Source organism: Esox lucius, chromosome 24 (genome assembly GCF_011004845.1).
Source record: "Esox lucius isolate fEsoLuc1 chromosome 24, fEsoLuc1.pri, whole genome shotgun sequence".
In the NCBI taxonomy this organism is placed as follows: Eukaryota; Metazoa; Chordata; class Actinopteri; order Esociformes; family Esocidae; genus Esox; species Esox lucius.
This window is the reverse complement of record NC_047592.1, coordinates 7,821,958-7,848,083: the sequence shown is the minus strand read 5'-3', so window position 1 is coordinate 7,848,083 and position 26,126 is coordinate 7,821,958. Positions and strand designations below refer to the sequence as shown.

The 26,126-nt window shown below is 45.5% G+C and overlaps 2 protein-coding genes across 6 annotated transcripts in view; one reads left to right on the top strand and one right to left on the bottom strand.

The window, feature by feature from the left end:
• The first annotated feature begins 2,265 nt into the window (after positions 1–2,265).
• mad2l1 (MAD2 mitotic arrest deficient-like 1 (yeast)) lies at positions 2,266–4,860 on the top strand. The gene is made up of 5 exons (XM_010888043.4): positions 2,266–2,450; positions 2,677–2,823; positions 3,390–3,510; positions 3,771–3,874; positions 4,212–4,860. The coding sequence occupies exons 1-5, from the start codon at positions 2,387–2,389 to the stop codon at positions 4,379–4,381; spliced, it is 606 nt and encodes a 201-aa protein (XP_010886345.1). The 5' UTR covers positions 2,266–2,386; the 3' UTR covers positions 4,382–4,860.
• A 1,413-nt stretch (positions 4,861–6,273) lies between these two features.
• Positions 6,274–26,126, bottom strand: part of pde5ab (phosphodiesterase 5A, cGMP-specific, b) — a 54,763-nt gene continuing 34,910 nt past the window's right edge. For 4 of the 5 annotated variants that reach the window (XM_034290531.1, XM_010888039.5, XM_034290532.1 and 1 more), the window contains exons 8-22: positions 24,412–24,479; positions 21,619–21,727; positions 21,425–21,509; positions 19,175–19,350; positions 18,576–18,635; positions 13,518–13,664; positions 12,028–12,153; positions 11,059–11,153; positions 10,485–10,572; positions 9,782–9,882; positions 9,352–9,429; positions 9,057–9,120; positions 7,484–7,558; positions 7,161–7,244; positions 6,274–7,035 (exon numbers count right to left, since the gene is read on the bottom strand). In XM_034290531.1, the coding sequence (XP_034146422.1) occupies positions 6,916–7,035; positions 7,161–7,244; positions 7,484–7,558; positions 9,057–9,120; positions 9,352–9,429; positions 9,782–9,882; positions 10,485–10,572; positions 11,059–11,153; positions 12,028–12,153; positions 13,518–13,664; positions 18,576–18,635; positions 19,175–19,350; positions 21,425–21,509; positions 21,619–21,727; positions 24,412–24,479 (1,476 nt within the window). In that variant the 3' untranslated portion in view covers positions 6,274–6,915. The remainder of the gene's footprint in view (positions 7,036–7,160; positions 7,245–7,483; positions 7,559–9,056; positions 9,121–9,351; positions 9,430–9,781; positions 9,883–10,484; positions 10,573–11,058; positions 11,154–12,027; positions 12,154–13,517; positions 13,665–18,575; positions 18,636–19,174; positions 19,351–21,424; positions 21,510–21,618; positions 21,728–24,411; positions 24,480–26,126) is intronic. The other variant, XM_034290530.1, reaches the window with a different exon arrangement.

The window sequence follows — 26,126 nt, the reverse complement described above, 5'->3', positions numbered from 1 at the left end:
TCAACAGTGTCTGAAAATCTGGCAGAAGATGTGGTTGGACAAATGTACAGTTATTGCTCATGTGGTTTTCTTGCTTGGCGTGTTGTAGCTAACACCTAAAAGAAAAAAAGGAGAAAGTGGTTCTCAAAGTCACGCTGCAGCTGGCCCAGTTTTTCAAAAGTTTACTTTCAACTTTGCCTGTCGCATAGGATTTAGCATTTATCATGATCTCTCTGACTAGGCACAGCTATTCTCCCTGGGAGTAGAAACAGAAATGCAACCCAATACACATACAAATACAAAATCTGGAGTTCACAATCTTAAGGTGGTCTTTGATCTGATTTTATTACTACCCTGAGTTACCTGGGGAGTCCACAAGTTCCATATTGTCATGGATTTTATCACTCCCCAGCTTCTGCCCTGGACTTAAAGATTCAACTTTATTGTCCCTGAACAAGTACAAGTGCAGTACAATGAAATGCAGTTAGCATCTAACCAGAAGTGCAAATAGAAGAGGGCAGACAATTTACAAGTATTAAGTGTATGTAAATTACAAGTGGAATGTATAGAGGTGCAATGAAGGCAAGTGATGGGTCACAGAGTTCAGCGGGGTTACAGTAGATGGAAAGAGACTTGTACCACAAAGAGACAAAGAGACCTGTACCACACTCTGGCGCAGTTAGTCAGATCGCTCTCGATTGTGCAGCGGTAGAAGTTCACAAGGATCTTGGAAGACAGGCGGGCCTTCTTGAGCTTCCTCAAAAAGTACAGGCGTTGCTGTGCCTTTTTGACCAGGGCTGAGGTGTTGAGGGTCCAGGAGAGGTCCTCAGAGATGTGGACACCCAGGAATTTGCAGTTGAACACATGCTCCCCTTCAGTGCCATCGATAAGAACTGGGGCATGACTGCAGCCTTTAGATGTCCTGTAATCCAAAATGAGTTCCTTGGTTTTCTTTGTGTTGAGGGCCAAGTTGATGTCAGTGCACCACGCTGCCAGGCACTTGACCTCCTCCCTGTAGGCTGACTCGTCGTTGTCACTGATCAGGCCTACCACCGTGGTGTCGTCTGTGAACTGCACGATGGTGTTGGAACTGTGTACTGGAACGCAGTCGTTGTTGAAGAGGGAGTACAGGAAGGGGAGCACACAGCCTTGCTGAACACCAGTGTTCAGGATCTGGGTGGAGGAGGTGACATTGTCTAACCGGACAGACTGAGGTGTTTTGGTTAGGAAGTCCAAAGTCCAGTTGCAGAGAGACAGGCAGATCCCCGGGTCATGGTGTTTGTTGACCAGCCTAGAGGGGATGACTGTGTTGAATTCTGAGCTGAAGTCTATGAATAGCATTCTCACATATGGATGGTGAAGAGGTTCCATGTCTTGGTGTGGTACTGACGTGTGACCAAACTGTGTGCCAACTTCTTGAGAAGCCAGATGCAAGTTTGGCTTCAGAGCTGGCTCTCACAGACCTCAGTGCTGACCACCTTCTACGTGGCTTCAATAAAATACAACATGCTCATCTTTCAAATTACTCTGACACTGCAGTGAGAAAAAAGCATGCCTTTTTAAATGCAGATCGCCGCCTCTACCTTGGCTCACTCCTCTATATCTGCCAAACCAGTACAGCTATCCTTAAGATAAACACTTTGGCAGTGTTTTTACACCAATGACTGAATCTAATAGGAAAAGACACACCTTTTCATCACCCCTTAAAAGACTAACTGTCTGATCTGCTATCTGGTCACTGCTACTGCAATGCACTTCTTCTGTGGCTTTGTGCATCACAAAGCTCACTAGCCAGTTGGCCCCACTGTGATCCCTCTGCCTCAGCACTATATATATCTCTGGATACACTGTTGTTCTTACACTTCAGGCATCTCCTCAAATAATATTGATTAAAGATCGGATGTTGGCAGCTAATTGAAGTCTCTGTCCAGATGCTTTTTAAAAAAAAACAATGCCTAACGAGCTGACTTCACTGAACCTTGGCCAAGATTAAACGTTTTAGCCTAACCTGTCAATCTGCGAATTTATGATTCAAAAACACATATAAATAAGAACGAAACAGCTAAAAGTTTGTCTATGAAAAGGTCTGACAAATAACGACATAAGTACAACTGTTCCAAATGTGATGGAATATATGTAAAAACATGTTTAAAAAGCATAGAAACGCACAGAAAACTTATTATAATTATACAGCCAGAGAATATCTACAAAATGGAGTAACCTCGCCCTCTACCGTCAAAAAAGCAGCATTGTTAAAAACGTCATCAGGAATGCGACGTTTGTTCAAATACGCATGCGTAAGAAATTCTACGTCGTCAAATCATAAATTCAAACTGGACGGCGGTTAAAAAGCTGTAGAGTAAATAAAATACTACACAATTTCAGAGATAGCGTAACAATTGCAGTTATGACGAGCACACTAAAAGGAATCACATTGAAAGGAAGCGCTGAGCTTGTTGCCGAGTTTTTCTGTAAGTATTTCACCGAGTTTGTTTTGTCTCCTGGCTGAACGTGGCGATGTTTTTTGTTGCGAAAGTCTGTTAGCTAGCCAGCTAGAGCTAATCCATGCATGTTAGTTTTAAAATATACATAACTGCTATGCACCCTCAAACGGTAGTTTTAACCCTACCGTTTTAGGTAGCTTCGTGGTCGTTACTACTTGTAATTAACAATATTTAATTTTTTATTAACCGGCAGCATTCGGAATTAATAGCATCTTGTACCAGCGAGGGATTTATCCCCCAGAGACCTTCTCCCGAGTCACCCAATACGACATGAGCCTTCAACTCACCACTGACACAAAGCTGAAAAATTACTTGGCCAACGTCGTATCTCAACTCAAAGGTATAGTGTGAAATATACATCACATTGCAGATGGCACAACACCAAACAATGGGATCGAGTTGGGACTCTTGTGTGTTGAGTAATTCAGACATCACGATTAAATGACGGTTTTATGAAAAATTATGACGGTATATGGGAGCCGTCTCTGTGGATTTTTGTGTATGATACTTATGCAGTAAGGGACGTGGGGGTGTGGCGTATGGCCAATACGTAGCTACGGTCTGTTCGTAAATACTGCGCATTGTGGTGTGCTTCGTTACTGCACTTAGCCGTGGTATAATGGCAATATACAGTACCTTGTTTTTATACCTTATTGCTATGATAAACTGTTTAACAATGTAATTAGAAAATATACATTTTATCATGCCCTTGGTATACAGCCTTGTCTATGGAGTAGTTCATTGGATGACTACATTGCCTTTACCACAGCCACCCAAAATTAGGTGTCGCATTTCTCGAACTTGATCCGTGCCGATTTTCACATCATAGTTTTAACGTGCCTTGACCTCTGTGTGACTGGTGGATTTGTTTGTCGGAACTGGTTGTCTGACTTGTCTCTGTTGCAGAGTGGCTGTTTGACTGCACGGTCCAGAAGCTGGTGCTAGTAATCACATGCCTGGAAACCAACGAGGTCCTGGAGCGCTGGCAGTTTGACATAGCATGTGACAAGACCGCCAAGGAGAGCAGGTAGAATGAACACTACTGGATGCTGCCTGCACCATTGAGGATAGCTTGTAGCATTTCAGAACATTTCCTCACTAGGGGGTTGTATTTTTGGAGAATGCGGCCGCAGGTACATTTATCAGTTAATGGGCTCTGACTGTTACGGGGCCATTTGATAGTTCTCTTCATGCCAGTGTTCACTTACATCCTGGTTGTCAAGGCAACACCATTTGCCATAAGGCTGGACTCTGACAGTAAAAGTGTGCTTGTCTTTGTTCTCAAAGCGCTCCCAGGGACAAGTCCATCAAGTCCATCCAGGAGGAGATTAGATCTGTCATCAGACAGATTACAGCCTCTGTGACCTTCCTGCCACTGCTGGAGACTGCGTGTGAGTTGTTAGAGAGCAACATCCAAAATTACATTGTTTGTGTCAACTGGTTTGGTGACTGCTGCAGACCTAAAGTGAAATCTTTACTTTTCCACAAAAAAAAGATGGTGAACAAAATACCAGGAACAAAGTTGTCTATTTCTAAGAACGAGTGACGAGTTGGTGTGCAGGTCCTTTAGATAATTTGGAGAACCACTGTTTCCTTAATATTGTACATAATAATATTTATACAAAACTGATAAATGCTAACATTGTTGAACATGCAGTGGAGGCACTAAATAACCTCTATGAATCATTTTGGCTTAATGACCCCTTAACCGTTGACCTTTCACCCCAGGTTCTTTTGACCTCCTCGTCTACACCGACAAAGACCTGGAGGTGCCCGATAAGTGGGAGGAGTCAGGTCCCCAGATCATCGACCAATCGGAGGTGGTTCGGCTGCGCTCCTTCACCACCTCCATCCACAAGGTCAACAGCATGGTGGCCTATAAGAGGTCTGACTTCTAGCCTAGGACCCTGACCTCTGACCTACAACCCTGTACATACTTACCTCTCAGTGCCTCCCCTGCTGCATAGTGTTTTAGGGCAACCGATGGCGACAAATGTCGAACGCATAAAGTGGTGGACATACAACCTTCAATCCTAAACAAACCCGGAGAAGCTGTTGTGCCATGGATGTGTAAACGGCTCTCGTTGTTATTTGTAGTTGGTCGGTCCGTGCTGCCTTGTTGATTCCTTCAAACACTGACAATGGCCATGAAACCTGATGTTACCTCTTCTGCTCTCATCTCTCTCTTTTTCCTACCTTTACCATTTTTATTCTGTCCTTTATTGAGAACGCCATGTCCTTCCTGGCTCACTGATGTAAATATTGCCTGTTAGTGTATATTATTGCATTTTGGTACAATACACTTATATGCCTCCATGTTTTAGTAGTTCATGTGTTGTGTTTTAAAGTTCTCAAAATAAATGGTATTACGTCCATGCGTTTGATCCCCCTCCTTTCTTGTGTGTTAATACTGCGATTGTCCAGACGGTGGTGACAAATTATTTTACTGGTCATGTTTTTTCACCTTGATCTGGGAATAGAACCAGTACTGTTTGTTTACTGACCCAAAGCTCTTGGCCATTCAGCTACACTGCCAACCGATCGTAGACCTTGCAAGATGTAAGCGATGTAAATATAATACATGTGGTTTAGACCAATGCTTTCACAGATGATGGAGCACACTGAAAAGAAGCAGTAACTTTAATGTGATCTGTACCTTTCTATGAATCTCTGTGCTCATCAGTCAATTGGAGCCAGGTGGGGGCATAGAGAAACAACCTAGATCAAGATTAAACTCTGGTCCTGAATGTCCCAAACACTTTTGCCTTTCATCCAGTCGGAACTGGGAGGACACCAGCTGAGGGCAGTTACCTAGCAGAGACAACGGCTCTCTGACCCTGTGGGACCAGTGTTGGAGAACAATGGTTTAGGTTATTTCAAGGGGCGGGGGACCATTTTGTGCTTGTCTTAACACCTCACCATTCTTATTACATTATCTCAGTATCCACTAACATTCAACAGGGCTGCTTGTCCTGTGAATGAACAGTGACATTTTTATTAGGGCAGTGCCTTTACTCTTCATGTGCAACAAGTTGGTCATTGGAGAAGCAACACATCTGTTCTAATTTCTAACCACTCACACGCCAAAACAGTGTTGTGACAAGTACACAGTTCATGCAGACATCTTTTAAGTACAAAATGTAACCACAGAAACAACCGCGGTCCTCGGAGATCATATGTACAGTAAGTCTACAAACAGAAAAGTGCCACAGTTGGAGGACGGTTAGGTCATGTGGATGAGTTTCTCCTGTGAATGACAGTGATGGAGTCAACATATCTTTACCAGACAACTGAAACTTTGAATAACGTGGGACTTTTTGAAGGTAGGAGCTTTGGAAAAACAGCTGCCATGTTAGAGTGGGGTTGTAGTCGGTGAGCGTTGCTTCTTACTGAACTAAACAATAGTTCATCTTCCACTTAAAATAGTTTTGGTGTGAAAGGACAGTTACCTCAAAGTAAACTCACGATAGGGGCAAACTGATTTTGGGCATGGACTGTTAAGCACTCGAAGTCTTCAAAAGATGCCCACGCCTCCCACTTCCAACACATTCAGAGAAGGGATTACATGTTGTGCTGGTCCTTAATCAGGGCCTGGGGGGGTGGGCAGGTGTCGGTACAAACAAACAGGTTCTTAAAGTGTGACATATGATATATTAGGCGGTAGGAAGGCAGTGTAATGTTCTAGAACAAGTCTTTGGCTTCTTTACAAATGACAAACTAAAACATAAAATAGACTGGTGAAAAGAGTGTCTAGTCAAGCTTTCAAGGCAAAGACATCTGGATCATTTGATAATAAAACACTTTTTAATAAAGATTTGTGTGTTCTCTTCATGAAAAACTGACCATACAGGATAGAAATCTAATAAATATATAAAACAAATAAATATACAATAGTTAAGCCGAGTGACAATGTTATAAAAGATTAATGTTCTCTCAAAACCTTCATTGTGTGACTGTTAACCTTGTTATAACTAACAACTTACTGTGGTGATCTGTGGTCTGTAGAAAGGAGGTTCTTTCTACACTAAAATCTGGAGGGGAGGGGGTATTTACAGTGCTTTACCACACTCGCCTAGCACAACGGAATAATCCCTACAGTATGAATCGCGCCTTGGCCGCCTGGTACTCCGGGTAAGAGATTTCAAACACTAACTAAACCCAGATCGATCCCTTGATGCTCAGTTGACTGGTAGTGGCCCCACACTCACCTCCTCTGTCCCATTCAGTATCCTTCACGTTGCCTCGTCCCCAGACCTCACCGTGAGGGGATATCATACAGTGTGATCTCCCTCGTGAAAGAAGTCAACTTTGTGCAAAAGAAGGAAAGGAAAGACTATGGTAATAAATATAGCTTAGTGTTGATGCTGACTTCTCAAAGGGGGTGGAGCCTGTGGAGGGGTGGAGTTACAGCCAGGAGAGAAGTCTTCCATGTCTACGTCGCTCCGTTGAAGAAGCCCTTGTCGCCCTGTTCGGCCAGAACCTTCCAATTCTGTCTGTTCCTTTGGCAGCCCTCGAGAAGAGGCGAGCACGACTCGGACATCCCCGCCAGGGTCTGACATTTGCACACAGGGACGGACAGACGGAGTGACAGACACCGGTGTGTTTAAATGTGACATGTGTGGTTTTGTTAAACACGCCTAATAAAGATCAGTCAGCCATTTTCGTGGCCTTAATTACCTCATAGAGCTGTGTACATATGGCATCGATGAACGATACCTGCATGCTGGGAATCTTATCCCGCTTCTCCCGATTCATGAGATCCTGGGAAAGAAAACAACACTTCACCGTCAACCTCTAATTGCCTCCAGAGTTACTGTTTGGTTTTGCTTAGCTGGCCAAAACCTGGCCTTGCACAAAGTCCTCAGGTAGTCTACATAAGACAAGGTTTTACAGTCAGGATCTGAAGCCTTATAATTACATTTCACAAACAGTGCTTTGTGTCAACTGAGAGATTTTGTTATAGTGTGATGTCATAACGAGGGAATAGCAGGAGGTCGTACTATGGGCTCGATGTTGAGTTCCTCTCGCTCCTTGTCCCCTTGCTCAAAGAACTCTGTAGCCACCAGCTCAGCGATCTGGAAGAGAAGGTGGAAGTTAGATGATTCGTTGTACTCACACCTTCCTGACGTGTTTTGCATTCAGAAGTGTCAATGGGGGAATCTATTAGCTCAATACGAGCAAGGACTGAGGGAAATTGCGGGGTTGGATATCAAACTCGTAAAAATAAAACAACTTATACCGCATTAGCGCTCACTGAGCACCCTACAAAGTGGGAAATGACATGCTTAGTATGAGGATGATGTGAGAAATAAACAGCAAGAGAAAGAGAATTGGGTTTCGAGCACACTGAGACGGAGTCTCTACAGGGGAATAATTAGATCTGACTCAAGCCGTGTGTCCCTAATCAAGGAACAGTGTGTGTGCGTGTAACAGGCATCTGCGGAACACTGATTGGAGCTGTGTAATCAAGACTAGAGAGTCTCGAGGGGTGGTGTTGGGGGGTGGTGTTAAGGGGTGGTGTTGGGGGGGGGAAGGGGAGGGGAGAAGACATCTTTTGTACACAGCCCTTACTGATCTGGTATCCGCTCAAGTAATGAGAGCTGCTGTGCTCAACAAACCGTCTTCTGTGTGTGAGAGACACTTTCAACGTCTTGTATGTGCGAGTGTGTGTGTGCGCGTGTTTCCTGTCTGTGTGTGCGTGCTATCGCTAGCTGAGAAAATATGTGGGGACACCAGAAGATGACAAGGCCATAGATAGGTGTCCGTACTCCTAATGAGCAGCTAGATTTCTGATCATCTGATCATCCACACACACCGAAACACACACACACACACACACACACAAGACATTGAATGTGTCTCTCACACACCCAAACATAATGGAAAGTGGCCTGTCTGAACCTGTCCTCTTTACTACACCTAGGCAGCCTAATGAGGAACGGGAAGAATAGACAAACACTGGGGAGTATAAATTGCGACAGAAAAAGGAGGCAGCGATCATCTAAAACCAGAAATGAAGTTTTAAGTGGCCGCAGAGCGGAAGGTCACAGCTTGATGAGCTTCGAAAAATATTTTCCACTTTTTGATGGAAAAAACGAAACAGATGAAACAAAAACTTCAGTACGTCAGTCTAACAAGACAAAGAAACTTAGAAGTGTAAAGAAAACCTAAGGAAAAGCTCATCTCCGGATTTCAACCAAATATAGCCTTTTAGCGGGTAAATGAGCCTTAGGAAATGAGTGAAGTAGTGTAGCTTTAAATGCCCTTGATTCTTTTTCTGAGGAAAATTCTCCATGTTGTTCTAGTGTTTTATTTATTTATTACTGAACCACTATTGCTGGCTGAACATGTCTGCCTTGACTGTAATAGCACCCAACTCTTCATGCCAATAAAGCACCTATTTAATTGCCAGAGAAAGGGATCATCTAAACAGAGACCATTCATGAGAGAAGAAAGGGAATAGGGGAACAGAGCTTGGTGACAAAGAAACGTCTCCAAGGAGATGGCATTAACAGGAAGACAATAGTGCTTATAAGTTAGACTTGTGAGATTTGTCTCGCTGGTCTGTCTTACCCGTTTCTGCACTGGCCAGGGCTTGGTAATGGCTGAGATGTCACATGCAGTCATCAACATTGACCTGCAGGGGGCGACAGCACCAACATAAAATCGTTGGCTTCGTAGAGACCGCTTTCACAGAGTTTCGTCAGTTTTTAAGAAAACCACATTCTATATTATTCATTTTCAATTGGGACTTTTGCATCCGAATATTCAGCTCCTTTCCTTTATGGACTGAATTGTTAATGTGATTTACGCCGACCTGACAGACGACTCGGTCACGGTTGACCGATGGTGTATTGCATCCACTAACCTCAGCAGGTCTTTATGATCGTCGTCTTCCCAGACAAACTGGCTGTTCTTGGTCAATTCAAAGAACTCTCCTCTCCTCCTGAAATGAGACAGACACCCAATTATCTCCCTGTGTCCATGTCCGCCCACAGTCTAGATACATGCCCACACAGGAACGTGAGACACGGTGGGATGAGGAGGAAATAGGGGTGCGAAGAAATGTGTTAGAGGGAGAGAGAGAGAAAGAGCACAGTTTCAGCGCATTATCACAAGATAATAAATAGGCGCCGTCTGTGGAGAACATTCCACTGGAACATTTTCAGCAGCCCATCAAAACCTCAAATTGAAGTTCTAATAAAACCGGTGAATAAGAAGGTGAGATGAACGGTGCCCCCCCCCCCCCCCCCCCCCCCCCAAGACAGCATCCCTGCTGAGTGTGACTTTGGACCTACTTCATGTACAGAGCCAAGTCTGTAGCCAGAATAGCCCGCTCAATCATCTTCAGTGTGGTCTTGTACTCATCAAGTGACAGACTGCTCAGAATCTGATTCCCCTGGGGGGTGGGGGGGGGGGGGGGGGGGGGGGGGGGTTGAGAGGCAGGGAGAGAAATGGAGGGAGAGGGGAGAGAAAGGCAGGGAGAGAAATGGAGGGAGAGGGGAGAGAAAGGCAGGGAGAGAAATGGAGGGAGAGTTCAAGTTTTGCATGGTTACCCTGGTAACAAAACAATCTACAAACTATAAAACAGTGAATCCACCCAATGGATCTGTTCCCATTATCTTTCCCTTGTGTGTGTGAGTGTGTGCGTGCGTGTGGGTGTGTGAGTGTGTCTACACCACTACATCTCTGATGAACTGAGAAGTGTTCTCCAGTAAATGTGCGCCCATAAAGATGAAGTGGCTCCCATTTGCTGGTCTGTATAACATCGCAATAGCACTGTTATCTCTCAGTACAGACTAGCAGCTGGAGCTATAGGAGGCATCAGGAAACACAGCATGCTGACATCCACGGTTCTTACAGTGGATCATGACCACTGAGCGGTGGTTCCAAATGAATAAATGCAAGATTGTCGTAGTAACTGAATGAATAGTGTAATGAACTAGAGAGAGCCCGTGTGTGCGTGTTTGTGTGTGCGCACGCATGTGCGCGTGTTCTTACTGGACTGTTTAGTATCATGAGGCACTGGTCAAAGTGGTGGTGCTCCATAGTGGAATGGCAATAGAGCTGGGCAAGGGGATGGTCACTCCTAGTGGAGGAAACACACACACACAACTTGATCAGCATTCGACACATTTGTTCCCTTCAAAGTTGCCATCGAGCTCAGAGCGCAGGATCCCGACGCCACCCTGGGCAAATGGTCCCTGGAGGTCCTGGGCTGGCGGGCAACAACACCACGCCCCAAACACTGGGGCCCCTCAGAGGGGTTTCCTCAGCCCCCTGCTCACCCACGTATGTGCGTTACTCTGCAACGCCAACCCCAATCTTCAACTTTGCAGGCAACACCACAAGCTCATCGGAGAACAATGGCAGACAAGGAAAATCAAATTGTTTTGCTAAAAGTTTGGTTGTCGCTGCAAATGACCTAGTGTCCACATGGAAAGTTAATCTGCACCTTACTACACAATCCACACAGAGCTCCCTGCCCCCTTTAATCTCCTCTTGAATGATCCATTCCTTGTGCATCCTGTTCCTATACGTTTCAACATTGAACTGTGAGACACGTCCTGCCTACCTCTGTATGTAGGAGTTATTGACTCCTCTGTGGTCGAGGTCGTGGCTCAGTGTAGCGATCATCAAGGCCAGGACCTCCAGATCACTCATGTTACTCTGATAGACAGACAGAGACCAGTCGAGACGAACAGACGGAGGTTGAGGAGGAGAAGAGGACCGGTCGAGACAGATCGAAGGAGATACACAGAGATAGAGAGAGACGGGTGGAGAGAGAAATAAGCATAGAAGAGAATTAGTCACAACATCATTAATATGCCTTTGGGGTTGTCTTTTACAAACACGAGAGTATGAATGCAAACATACCTTCTGGGTTTACAGAAGCCCTGAAGCACAAGGCGAAACAAACAAGAGTTTATCTTGTTTGAACGACTTAGTATCTCGTTGGAACGACTTTTTGCTAAGTCGCTGAAACAAAAAGAAGTTTGCCTCAGGCTTCAGGGGTTCCGTATACATTAGCTAATGGAAAGAACACACAGGAAATTATCACAGGCCGGAATTACAACAAGCACGAAAGAAATGGTTGGATTTAGGCAAACACACTGGCATGGCAACTCTGTGGTGACATTTAGACCCTTTGAACCGTCTGAGAAACCAGCTCACACATTAACCGACAGCCATTTGTTGGCAGCATCTGGAGTGTACCATGTCACTTAATAGAGGAGATGTAGGCTCGGGGTCTTCAAAACAGCAGCCAGGGCTGTGGAACATAGCGAAAGGCCAAACGCAACTAAACGCTGGTAGCTCGGCGGGCTGGTTTGATTGGTTTGACAGTTGGTTTGATTGGTGCGACCGCTCACATGTAAATGACATGTTATTGGATGCGGGGAAAAAATCAACACGTGTGTCTACACATTGGTCAACTCATTAACTCCTGGTCAGACCGACCCACATAAGGCTCCATGCTAGGGCTGAGTATTTAATGATTGGATAGAGTGACCCTGAGCTCCGGTCATCGTTTGGATGAGCTCACCTGTAACCGGCCAGATTTGAACAAAGCAAACATGCACTGGGATGTGTTGAAGGCGTGTCTCCAGTTGTGATAGGCCACATTCTTCCTGTAGTTCTTCTTCACACTCAAGATCCACTGGCAGAGACTCTACACAGAGAGAGAGAGAGAGAGAGAGAGAGAGGGAGAGAGAAAGACAGGGAGAGAGAGAGAGGGAGAAAGAGTGAGAGGGAAAGATGGAGAGGGAGAAAGAAAGAGGGAGAAAGAGAGGGAGGGATTGAGAGAGAGGGAGAAAGAGAGGGAGGGAGAGAGAGAGATAGAGGGAGAGATGGAAAGAGAGAGAGAAAGAAAGAGGGAGAGAGAGAAAATACAGAAAGAGAAAGTAAGGAGTATATGAAGAAACAGGTAGACAAGAAAAAGTAAGGAGGGAGAGGGAGAGAGAGAGAAGGATGAGGGAGAAATTAGAAGGGTAAGAGCTCAAACGAGAATAAAACAGAAAAACACACTGTGACAGTGACTTCAATTGCATCTGTACATCCTCAAGCAGTAGACTTTTAATACAATTGGCCGGCATGACAATCTGATTGGTGCTATGGGGAAAACATTAATCACCCGGCGAATCAAATCAATGGATTCTGTTTCTCCAGCCTTTCCGAGGCCGTCCATTTACCAGCACACGCTTCCAATCAAATCCCTATTAGCCTGGTACAGTGGTTCAATAAAACAAGACTGACAGTCGTGCTGCCGCCGTCACATCCTCAAAGCCCTCGTCAGTTAAGGTGTGCCTTGGTTTCCACTGGATGCCCTGCACGGCTGCTCTGAGGTCACTGAAGGTTAAAGGTCAACGGTCGCGCGTCACGGGCCCGCCCCGGAGAGAGCAGCCACCTGTAGCCTAACAGTGCTCCGTCCTGCTCTGGTGTCCACGCCGGGGTGGTCGGCGCGTCTGCTCTCACTCACGCGGCACCGCCGGGGGCCCTCGCGGCCAATCAAAGGCCCTCTTTATGAGCCGCCCGTCTGCGCCAAGGGCCCCCCAGGCGGCGGCCGTGCCGTAAAAGGACCTCTTGATAGGGAGCTGAACGAGGAGCCGATGTGCGCGCCAAGGGCAAGCTAGTGGATGATTTTATACATTTAACGCTGTGTGTGTGTGTGTGGCGGCATAATATTTATGTATGATAATATTTACAGGGCGGTGGGCCGTGTTATAGGATGTGGAAACACACATCTATGTGCTCACAAATGCACATTTTAAGCACATAGTCTCACACATGCACAGTCCAGTATTACCAACCTTGTGGGGACGTGAAAACAAAAATGTTCCCTAAACCTAACTTTTTTTTTTAAACCTCACCATTAACCTCACCATTGCACATAAAGACTGGACTAAACCTATCCCTAATGCCTAACCCCAACTGGATGTTCCACCCTAACCCAACCCCCTTTTAGTCCCAAGATGTCCCCAAGGAAGGTAAGTAAAACAAGCCCACACACACACACACACACACACACACTCCTACCTCGTATTTCATCTGGAAGTTCTGAACCAAGTTGAGGTCCACAAACATGCGAATGGTGGCCTGTGTGGTCAGGGCATCCGACAGCTCAAAGTCGCTGAAGCCAAACTCCATCAGCCGCAGAGACTGGGCCGACGGAACCATGGACGCCTTGACACCCAGGGGGAGAGAGAGAGGGGAGAGAAGTGTGTGAGCCAGGGCGTGCCTAAACACACACACAGACCTGTGGGGCGCCCCCCCCCCCCCCAGCTGCCAAGCGCTCCTTTGGGTGGTAGAATAATAATAATTATTTCTGTAAGCTACAATATTTTTTCTTTAACTCAATCTGCCTTCAGGTCATCGTAAAGTTATTTGAACCCCCCCCCCCCCGCCCCCTCCTGTGCGCATTGGCTTGAGGAGTGTGGACACAGGACTAGTGTGGCTAGCTACCCAAATATTAACAGTATTGCCACAGTAGCAGTACCGCAGCAGAGTTAATCAACGTCACTGGTTCACGCTCTGGTTAGACGTTACTTGCAGCAGACAGACAGAAAGACACTTCGAGCAGCGGGGGAAGAAAGTGTGGCTGCCTCAAGGTTCGCAAAAAAAAAAATACCTGGCCAATTATCAAATGTACATCAATAATCAATAATCTACCTCCAGGCTAAAGAAACTTGTGGGGGCCATTTTTAGGGGTTTCTCTGTCTACGTGAACACACACCCCAAGGACCTCGAGCAGATATTGATAACTACTGAGCTGTGATCAGCAAAATCAGAGGCACACAGAACGAGAATCTATTTGGTCTGGCCTGGCCTCCCTTACAGCTCACAGACAGCAGACAGGACACAGATCAAAGCAAACCTGATCTGTCTCTCTCAATAACTCTGTTTATCCCTCTATCTCAGTCCTGGTCTCTCCGTCCCTCTGCCAGTCTCTCCCTATCTATCTTTCTGTTTCTGTCTCTATCTCTCCCTCTCTCACCATTATGTCACTTCCTCTTTTGTCTGTGGCTGTATATTTATACTTTGTCTTCCATCTCTCATCTTGTAGGGCCTCTAGTTTACCATCTCTCTCTTCTTGAATAAATATTTCAATTTTATATTTGTTTCATAAATTAACACGGTTATCACTGTCCTCTTCCATTTTCAATGCTACAAACAGAAATGTTTGTTACAATCTGTAAAATGTTACATTTAATTACGAAAACACTGGAGACAGGTAGCCTAGAGGCCCTATCTTATAGCAATACCTAAAAAAAGAGAGGATAGTTTATTTTCAGTCTTTGAGGGATCATAACTAGGTAGCTAGTAAAAAGATTGTTCTCTCTCATTCTCTCCAAAAAAATAACATTTGTTTTTGTCTCAAACGTCGGGAAATAATCTCGGTAGATTGCATGATTGTACATCCATTTCTGGATGTATTGATCCTTACGGAATGACCACTGACCTCTGAGATTTTGACAATACTTTTATAGATTTTTGGCCATATCTTGGCCTTAGATAAAGATACAGGCAAGCTACTTCAGCAACTCCTTCAGACTTAGCCCCCAGTTGACGTATCCAAAGCACCAGTCTCAACTGTTAAGCTTTCATATTTTTCCGTAAGGATAAATTGTGCATTTAAATGGGTAAATTGCAGGATTAATAACTGAACAATTCCACTGTAAAATTGTCTCATCTTGTTACAACCGATAGATACAACTGTGTAGTTGACAATTTAAAAGTTCCAAACTGTTACCTATTGTTATTTTAGTATGGTTGCATGTTTAGTGCAGTCACAAACAGTCAAAATTGTATGGCGATTTTGACAGTTTTATAGATTCTTGGCCATATCTTGGCCTTAGATAAAGATACAGACAAGCTACTTCAGCAACTCCTTCAAGACTAGTTTCCAGGTGACTTATTCTAAGCAATAGTCTCAACTCCCAAGCTTTCATATTTTACACAGAGGTCAGGGGTCGTTCCATAAGGATAACTTGAATGCTTTGTGGGTTACTTTACAGGATCAATAACTAAATAATTCCACAGTAGAATTGTCTGATCTGGTTCCAACCTATATATATTAGTGTGATGTTGCAGTTGTTTAGCTGTATTACAGATTTCTAGTTTTAATGGTTTGTAGTTTACAGGGCATCATTACAAATAGGAGAGAAATGTAATCTTACAAGGAATAATGTTTGGTCATGTGTGTATTTTTTCATATAAAGCTGTATTGGCCCATTGACATGAATGAGAAATATTTCAAAGTCCAGAGTGCAAAGAGGCCCTATAAATATTGAAGTAGCCGAGATGCCCTACCAATGTAGCCGAGATGCCCTACCAATGTAGCCGAGATGCCCTACCAATGTAGCCGAGATGCCCTATAGGTAGCCAAGATGCCCTGTTTCAGGTAGCCAAGATGCCTTTATAGATATATATATCTCACTCTTTCTCTCTCTCTGTCTCTCTCACAAACACACACACACATTCACACACACGTCAAAAGCAATTCAAGAGGCCCGCAGAATTACAAGGTTCAATCCACAAAAAGATTGCTTCTGAGATAATTGGCTTTAAAGTTCTAAAACTCTCCCCGGGTTACAAATGGAACCTCAGTGTCTACCGCTTTGCATGTTTCTCCTCCCAACACTCACACGGAGGTCCAAATTAGTAGACTGTATCTGTCTAACCACAGAGACATCAAACCAGAGAGTCAATGCTCAGCAACACTGCACAGAGCACCGCCCGGGGAGCTAACATGGCCTAAAAAGGAGTCTGGCCCAGATATGATGCTGCACAGGGCCCAGCCGTCACAAAACACCCGCTGCCCCGGGGAGGGGACCAAATTAGACTCAGTCATCGGGCCATTTCATCTCAGGATATGAAAATGCTGTTTGATCTCCGGAAAAGGTCACACGGCATAACTGGGAGTCCAATGGTGTTTCAGAGTGGGACAGCGCCCGGGCCGGTGTTGGCTCATCAGGAAACGCACGGGGGAAAAGACGAAAGAAGAAAGTGACAAGAGAGGAACTTAAGCTTGTAAATAAATGTGTCTGTACTTAGAATATAGAGTTTCAGGGCAACACATTAACTACTCGACCCCTAATCCACAGGATGCTAACAGCAGATCGACATCCACTTAAAGGCTCCATAGAGAGATCACTGTGCAGACATCGCAGCAGTGACTCGTAGGAGGTCTTTTAATCGTTTAACCATAAACAGTGCAGCAGGCCGAGGGTACAACTCCAGTGGGGATTTTGACCAACCGAGCTGATTGGTCCGTTCAGAGATGGATTATAACTGATCTTTTAGTTCTGTTTAAAGGAGAAAGAGAAAACTGCAGCCCCTGTTTCTCCTCGAACCTCTGCCCTAACATCACTTTAATATGATTGTTGGTTTTGTTTTGTCCTTTCTCCCCAAAGGCCAATATGTATGTATGTGTGTGGTTGTGTGTGTGTGTGTGTGTGTAATATATATAAATATTTGGGTTTACATGCTAAATCACTCTACATGGAGGAGGTTAAGCGCATGGAGGTGTGGTGCGCTGACAACAACCTGGCCCTCAATGCAAAGAAAACCAAGGAGCTCATTGTGGATTACAGGAAGCCTAAAGGCTCCAGTCACGCCCCAGTTCTTATCAATGACACAATGAGGTGCAGTGTGTGTCCAGCTTCAAATTCCTGGGTGTCCACATCTCCGAGGACCTCTCCTGGACCATCAACACCTCAGCCCTGGTCAAAAAGGCACATCAGCGTTTTTGAGGAGGCTGAAGAAGGCCTGCCTGTCCTCCAAGACCCTTGTGAACTTTTACCGCAACACAATCAAAATCATCCTGACAAACTGCGCCAGTGTGGTTTAGCGGTTGCTCCTTAGCCGTCTGGAAGGCACTGCAGCTGGTGGTGAAAACGGCCCAGCGCATCACTGGTGCCCAGCATCCTGCTATCGCATACCTCCAGCGCATCACTGGTGCCCAGCATCCTGCCATCGCAGACCTCCAGCGCATCACTGGTGCCCAGCATCCTGCCATCGCAGACCTCCAGCACATCACTGGTGCCCAGCATCCTGCCATCGCAGACCTCCAGCGCATCACTGGTGCCCAGCATCCTGCCATCGCAGACCTCCAGCGCATCACTGGTGTCCAGCATCCTGCCATCGCAGACCTCCAGCGCATCACTGGTGCCCAGCATCCTGCCATCGCAGACCTCCAGCGCATCACTGGTGCCCAGCATCCTGCCATCGCAGACCTCCAGCGCATCACTGGTGCCCAGCATCCTGCCATCGCAGACCTCCAGCACATCACTGGTGCCCAGCATCCTGCCATCGCAGACCTCCAGCACATCACTGGTGCCCAGCATCCTGCCATCGCAGACCTCCAGCGCAAGCTGTGTCTGCGCAGGGCACGTGGCATCATCAGGGACCCTTCACATCTATGCCACAAACTGTTTGCCCTCCTCCCATCAGGCAGGTGGTACCGGTCTGTTCGGTTCTATACCATCAGGCTCAGGAACAGTTTCTTCCCATCTACTGTTAACTTGCTGAACTCTGTGACCCAGAGAACTCTGTGAAGCATCACTAACCATAACCCACCCGCCTATCAGGGACCTTGTTGCACTACTCCCTTTGTACTACTCTGACACTGCCTTGCAAAGTCTGATAATGGAAGTTTTCAGTTGTTACAGGTACGTGTCTACCTCAGGAACCTCACTCCTGCTATCCCTGCATCCTGGTCGCACATGCTACCTTATTCCTTCAATCTGCCTCAATTGCACATCTAGAATGACAGAATTGTCCTTTGTACCCACACATATATACATTCCACTTGTAATTTACATATATTTAGTACCTGTAAACTGTCTGCCCTCCTCTACTTGCACTTCTGGTTAGATGCTAACTTCATTTCGTTGTACCGTACTTGTACTTGTTCAGTGACGATAAAGATTCTTATTACATCATGGCGGAAGTCCACTCTTCCACACACTGACCTTCCACCGAGCCATAAGAGAGACATCCATCTACCCGGGCAATGTGGATCGAGTGGTTGGTGTGTGAACAAGTGTGATTCTGTGTGTACGTGTGGTGTTAAGTTAATAAAATGCAATTTACCGCGGTTACCTGCAGCGCCCTTGTCTCTTCTTCGGCTGCAGACGCGTGATACGAAAGGACCTGCGAAAGACGTGTACACACACACACACACACACACACACACACAGACACAGACACAGACACAGACACACACTGTATTCTTCCTAGTGAACAGGATGGCTGTGGCAGACTAGACTAATGCACTGAAATTTTACATTTCACTAGCTGTCCCACTTTCAGTTTCTCTCCCCATGCGACGTTTCTGACCTCCTCATGGAGGGGGGGCCAGCCAGCCCCGCCCCCGCCCCCACCCACGGCTACAGTGCCGCTGCGGAAACAGGGCGGAAAGTGGTGGACGCTGGGTAACAAATGCAGCTGCTGCCGAGAGGGACCACCGCGAGAGATCCCCGACAGCTCCAGAACACGGCCATGGAGAGTGGGAGGACCGGACAGCGTGAGGGAGGCGCAGAGGAGGGAAGGGGACCGGATGTGACAGGGGCATCGTTGGGGGGGGGGGGGGGGGGGGTAATGGATTCGGTTCCGATCTGGGTTTTCTGGAAGGCCACGCCCTGTTATAGGGTCAGCTAGCGGTCCCTTGATCCTAGCGACCTGGGTCTCACCTCCAGAGTCACTTCCTGTTTGGCCATGGCTCTCTCCACTGTCTCGTACATCTGGGTGTTCTGTATGCCCAGGCCGCAGAAGATGGCAAAGGCCTCAAGGAACTGCTCGTCGTTTCGGTTGAAGGACTTCACGCCTCCCGAAGCCTCGTCCATCTTGTTCACCAGCTGACACACGCCTATATACGAATGCCGGGAAATGTTACATACAAAATATACTGACTCTAAAGGCAGATACTGACTCTACCAGGATACATATACTGACTCTTAAGACAAATAGTGACTCAACAGTCATATACACTGACTCTAAAGACAGATAGTGACTCTACAGATTGATACTGACTTTACTGACTCTACAGACACATACTGACTCTACAGACACATACTTGACACTACTTTCACACATACTGACAGGTACTGACTACTGACACACACTCAACTCACCTTTAAACCAGAAAGACAACTTTAAACATTGACACTAAAAACAACATTGTTTTGGGAAATATAAAATATTCCCGGATAATATAAATGCATATGTATTCCTTAATGGCACTGTCAGGGCTACTACGGACTAAGAATGTCCATGTTTGAATTAATTCCAATAAAGGCACAGCCATGAAATCACAAAAATTATAGTTTGAATTTATGAATTAATTACAAGGAAATAAAGGGGAGTGAAGAAGGGTGTTATGTTAATTATTTCTATATCCGAGTCCTGGGCAAGTAGGTGGTCCTTTGATCTGAGTGTGTCCTGAACTCAGCAGACTAAAGGGAACTGTTCTGTTTGAGGATTGGGAATGGGGGGACATACAGTACCCTCCATAAGTATTGAGTCAGTGAAGTCACAATTGCTAATTTTGGTGTACACTCAAGGCATATGAAATTATGACTCAAAGATGAAAATATGGCAAGAATACAGAATGTCACATTTAATTTCTGTCTGTTTCAAAACTTGGCATTGGCTCACAGGTGTTTCTAATTGATCAGATGTTTCCTGTTGCAGTGATCTTTCACACAAAAGAGCTGTGAATTTGTAGTCTCATTTATGTCCTTTGCTTTTGCTTTTGGAGTCTGCGTTTTGTGTCAGTAGGCTTAACCCCACAGTAAGTCTAGGGAGCGGTCTATGAAAGAAAAACAAGCAATTTGAATGCAATTATTTTTTAAATTAGAACCAGAGCAAAAACATTGGGCATAGCCAAAGCAACAGCTTGGAATGTCATGAAAAATAATGAAACATCTGTCTTCAGCAATCAACAACAAACAGGTCGGCCAATCAACAACAAACAGGTCGGCCAAGGAAAACAACAGCAGTTCTTGACTGTTGACCATAGTTGTGATAAACAACCCTAAAATAACTGAAATCACCAAAAACATCCAGAATGCCGGTGTGAAACTCTTACAACCTACTGTTTGAAAGACCACTGCAATATGCTAACCACTGCAAGATGCTAACCTCACCATTCTCCAAAAAGAAAAATTTGAATTTTGAAATTCAAAAATGTTCATGGACAGGTGAGATGAATGTGAAGCTGACTGGAATGCAAGTGTGGAGAGAAAAAAGGAACTGCAGATTATCCAGTGCAAACCACTTCATCTGTGAAGCAGGTGGAGGTTATGTCATCTGTGAAGCAGGTGGAGGTAGTGTCATGGTAGGTGCATGCATGGCTGCCTCTGGAATGGCTCACTCATCTTTATTGATGATGTAACAAATGATGACAACTGCGAAGCTCTGAAAGTGCAGTTATTCTTAGTTGATAAAACATATATGTGTAATTTTGCTTCATATTCTTTTTATTCATATTTTCCTTGTTGCAAAAATTGCATTTAAAATGTTACTGTCCCAAAACATATGAAGCACACTGCATATTGTGGTTACACCTCTGCCCAGACCATTGTAGTATCTATTTGTAGTTTTATACATGAGATTTAAATTTGTTGTATATAAGATAAACAGTTTTTTGACTTGTAATGTTGAGCTAATGATGTTCTCGGTGTACTGAATATGTAAATGCAATTTATGCTAACGCTAACGATGTGTTCATGAATGACATGGATATTTTTGAAATGCTAGTTAAGCCAACGCCAGAGATGTGTTAATGAACAGGACGGACATATGTAAATGCCAGCTTCGCTAATGGTGATTATGTATTAATGAACAAGAGCGTTGACTTAATGGCTGAAACTAATGAATGACCACACAATGGGTACGTCTGCAAACAATACTGTAATACGGAGAGAAAAACATGAAGGTACCTATGACTTTATCCTTCTTCCCATCCTTGATAGGTGTACAGAGAAGACTCATGATCTGGTTACTGGGGTGGTCTGGGTTCTCACTCTGAAGACACGCAACAACAACAAAGTAGATGACCCAAAAAATAAAACAACAGAAGAACAACACAGGATTCTGAAAGAAGGATGTTTCTAGAGTCGGCCGTGCTACTGACCGTCCAGGGAAATCGCTGGTCTTTGGTGACGTCGGAGATGTTCAGGGGCTCCACGGTGTTCTTCACGTACTGGGCATACATGTAGTTAATCTGACTCACGTCACATTCCCTGTGAAGAGCACAACACTCAGACGCTAAATATCACCGCATGTCTCATCAGGCTGTATCTGTGATCAGCTGACCGGCAGGTGTCATCATCAGCGGAAGTCAAACACGAGACGGTGGTGGGAGGGGGGAGGGGGGAGGGGTGGGGGGGGGGGGGTTGACACAGCATTTCAAGACGTGACAGAAGTTGAGCTGAGGAGGGACAAGGCACCATTCTTCTAGCACAGGCCATGGAGAGTTGACCTACGCTGCTCGGTGTGCCAATTCAAACCGAGAAGTCTACCTTCTGGTTACCACCAAACTGCAGTGGTGTCGGGGCTTGTATACGGATTACGTGCAGGCTACTGTGCTTACGGAGATGTATATGAATGGGTACTTGGCAGCACTGGTGCTTGAGTAGTGTGGCAAACAAACAAAAGCGTTGTGTTAAGTACACGGGGGCCCCAGACTGTTGACATCTACTATGGTATTCACACATTAGCACCTAAATATAGTTCCTTTGGCCTAGTGCAGGTGGGGTGAGGGGGGATGGGGGCTGAGAAGACACATTAGTCCAAAGGCTGACGGGTAAAATGAACGAGGCGGGGTACTTTAAGGGAACTCGTAAACACTGGCTAGTAAGTTGATTTAAGTTCTGGACTGTTTCGACATGGCAATTTATCACAGTTGTCTGGCACTGTGGATGGTGACAATCCAACAGTGTTTCTCTTCGCATGGAGACTGCGGAGGCACAAACAGAATTCGATTAACTCAGGAGGAGATGAGTTAGGAAAGATCTTCCGCAGCTAATTTTACACAAGAAACGGCCGAAGACAAAATTGTTCGCGCACTGTTTCTTTGCCTGTTTCTTTTTCCAAAATATGTGTGGCTGTGAGACTGAGGCCATCATTAAAACCATTACACCTGAGTTCTTGTTCAACTTGTTGAGTTATGATAAGATGGCCAGGGAACACTGAGACAAGACAGAGCATCTGGTTAAATGAGAGGGAACTGGCCGGGAAAAGTGATGGTTTGGACAGTGTGTGTGTGTGTGAGAGTGGGGTTATAGGTTCATTGCAGGATACCACCGCAACAACAACATTCCAGTACAGAACCCAGTGAAGCCTGAGCTTGTCTAAAAATAGACAAACGTTCAGTTTCTGGTCTAATCATCAGTCATTTGCTATAACAGAATTCTAAAATAAGGAACACTGAATCTAAAAAGGGGACAGTAAACTGGACACTAAATGTTAAATGAATTATGTAAAAATAAACAATTGCAAAAACATGCTTTATTATTCTAAAGAGCTCCACCCCTTAACAAGGTCGCACTGAAAACCACACAAAATAATAAAACACAAAATGATGCCCTCTCACAAAATAAACTGGACCGCAGTTCAGGCCAGGAAAATAGAAATGGCAAAAATAGAAGAAGAAGCATTTGATAAACATGTCAGAGAAATACTGCCTGCAAGCTCCTAACAAAGCCTCCCACTGACATCTGACCACTGAGTCAATGCTAACATCCTGCTGCTAGTTGTATCCCATTTGGCCCTGGCCCCAAAGAATGCTTCAAATGACTGCCTCTTAAGATAGGACCGATCTCACAGTAAACACAGAACCTATTTTTGGGGGGACGGGGGGAGGGGGTGTCATTAAAAGATGTATACAAACGGGGAAGTGTTTGAGGAAGCCAAGCCAAAATGTAAAAGAATGAGACACAATGGGGGGAAATGCTTCCACATCTGTTTCATTTCACTCCTGTCTCCTTGGAAGGTTTCTCTGTCTTATCTTCCTGCCTGGGATCATTCCGTTCTTACTGGTTATCTATCTACTACATGTCTTTCCTAAAAACAAACCCTCTTTTTTAGACCAGCAGGTAGACAGACTGATGGTTAGACGGACAGAGAGCCTACCAGTTTTGTGTGGCTGTGAGATTAAGTAAAATTCAGATGAAGATGAGTAACAGTATCAGGTTGAGTTTTAACTCCCTTTAACATCTTTTATTTATCAGGCAGAGGACAAGCCCTCTCTCAGTCTACCTCTCTGTGTCTCTTCTCTACTCAGTTAAGACAGGTGTGATAAGGTCATTCCTGTTCAAGAGTTTTGGGGTGATTAGTCCGCAGTTCGTTATGTATGAGCATACTGTACAGCAGCTTGTGTGGTCTGAACCCAATGGGAGCATGAACATATTACCTTCATGCGATTGTAATCTACGCGCCACAGCACATGAACGGCGACAATAATGTATTCGTTTGTGATTCATCATATATTGACGGAGTACTGACAATAAATCCTTGGAACCAACATGATTCAGTCAGTCGCCCAGAAAATATTTATAAAGTCATTAAGTATACACCGTTCTGTCAACCCTGTATGAGTAATCCGTGTCAAACGCCGTGCTAAAGGGCACCACAACAGTTTGGGATTCAAACCAGTAATGTTTTGGTACCAGACATATTCTCTAGCCTGTGCTCTAGCCTGTATGCAGTCTGTGGTACGTGCCATTCAAAGGGAGAGACCGACAGTGCTTGTTTCACTCTGTCAAAGCACTTGACACCGAACGGGCTAAATCACAGCCCGTCTGTCAACCCTGTAACACTCCCGACCTCCGCCACTCACGCGGCCACGTGGATCACATTAGTCGCTCTCCATAAACGACCAGTTCTGAACCGGCCATGGTTCAGCAGCTCTTGGTCATCGCCTTACCTTTTGGGAGCGTCCGCTGCCTCGCCCAGCTCCTCGTATTCCATGTGAAACACGCTCGAAAAGGAGTTCTGGAACACACAACCACCACAGCGGTTATTGACAGCAGCGCCCGGCGGCCATGTTTGAAAGAGGCAGAGCAGGGAAGGAGACACGGCAGCTCGGCAGGCTCTGTGGCTAAGCTAATACTATTAGTGTCCAGTGACAGTACACACAAACCATGTGTAGCTTAGACCCCAGAGTGGGTGAGAGAAAGACAGAGTGTGTGTGTGTGGGTGTGGGGAAGGAGGGGGTGCGTGTCACATCCTGATGTGTGTGAGTTTTCATATCAGGTTCCCCGCTCCCATCAATTAAGCCATTACGGTACACCACTGAGTCCAGGCAGTTATGACTGTGGCCCTGCCATTTCTATAGGCCTCTCCCGCCTAGCTCTGAAAGAAGAGAGGGAACTTGATATATTACCCATCAGGCCCTGCCAGAAGCTGAGTTTATCTCAGCATTCCAGGCCTCACGGTTAGGACCCTTATAGGGACTTGTTTTCAACCTGCACTCCCCTCACAAAGAATCATTTTTTCCATTTTCTTAGGCAGGATGTTAGGATCCTGAGCAAATCACCCAAATGAGATCAAGGGGCACAAAGGATAATCTGTCTTACTTTCGATCACGGGGTGTTATTAGAGAAACTACAAATCAATTTGAGTTGTTAAACATACAGGACATAATATCTCCATCAAGCCTTTCCCCTGTCAGGGAGAGATGACAGTCCAGTAGGTTTCCAGTACATGAATATTAATATACATCCACGTTTGACAGCAGAGCATTTAGCTTGGTGTTATAGCAGGAGCACCGGGTCCAACGAGCCATGCCTGGCCTGCAATTCTTTTCTATCATGGTCCTCATCAGGCAGATCAATCCCAGAGACCAATGACGGGGCCCGGCTGGTTATATAACATTTGAATACACTTTATCAGACCCAGAACCACACAGAGATCTAAGCCTTTTGTAACGGAGCGTTTAACAGAGAGCATGCAGAAGAGAACAAAGCCCCATCAGTCGATCCAAACCCCCAAAGTGTGTCAAACCTCGCCCCCCCCCCCCCCCCCCCACCCCAGCACGGCACGGCTCCAAGTGGGGCTTCCTTATGACACCCTTTGCATCCACTGTGGCGGGAGCCCGCTACATCACGATACAAAACAGAACACTTGTCAAGTGGCTGCAAGTAACACTGTTTGTCACAGTGAACGCTCTTTAGAAACAGAAACAGCCTTGTTCCGTCCAAATCAGTGCAGCATCGACGCAGCTGAGCGGTGGGCAGTTGGCACTGCTACACTCAACTGTCTCACAGTGACGCTACGATGTGGTGAATGATGCCATGGTGCACAAGACACATGAGGGAAGGTGGGGGATGATTGGTTGGTAGACTACGGTAAACAAATAAAATGCCTTAAATCAATGCCTTTCTTATTGCCTAATGTAGGCCGAGATCTTTCCGGCAGACATTCCTTGCATGTGGGCAGTAGTGTCTGGGACAGGAACTAGATCTTATCTGATAATACATTAAACCCACCCCAGAGTCTCCACTTCTATGGACCACTGAGGCCATGTTTACAGCCTCGGATGTCATCCCTGTTTACAGAGCAAGTGAGGTGTCAGGGCTCTGACAAACGATTCAGCGGCTTGTTTAAGTCTAGCTTTGTCATTTACTAGCCTTGTGGCTT

Excerpts from the sequence above, each read along its gene's own strand:
- mad2l1 (XM_010888043.4), top strand. The coding sequence starts at position 2,387 with ATGACGAGCACACTAAAAGGAATCACATTGAAAGGAAGCGCTGAGCTT. Across the intron at positions 2,451-2,676 it reads GCTTGTTGCCGAGTTTTTCT|CATTCGGAATTAATAGCATC; the intron begins GTAAGTATTTCA and ends ATTAACCGGCAG. Across the intron at positions 3,511-3,770 it reads AAGACCGCCAAGGAGAGCAG|CGCTCCCAGGGACAAGTCCA; the intron begins GTAGAATGAACA and ends TTGTTCTCAAAG.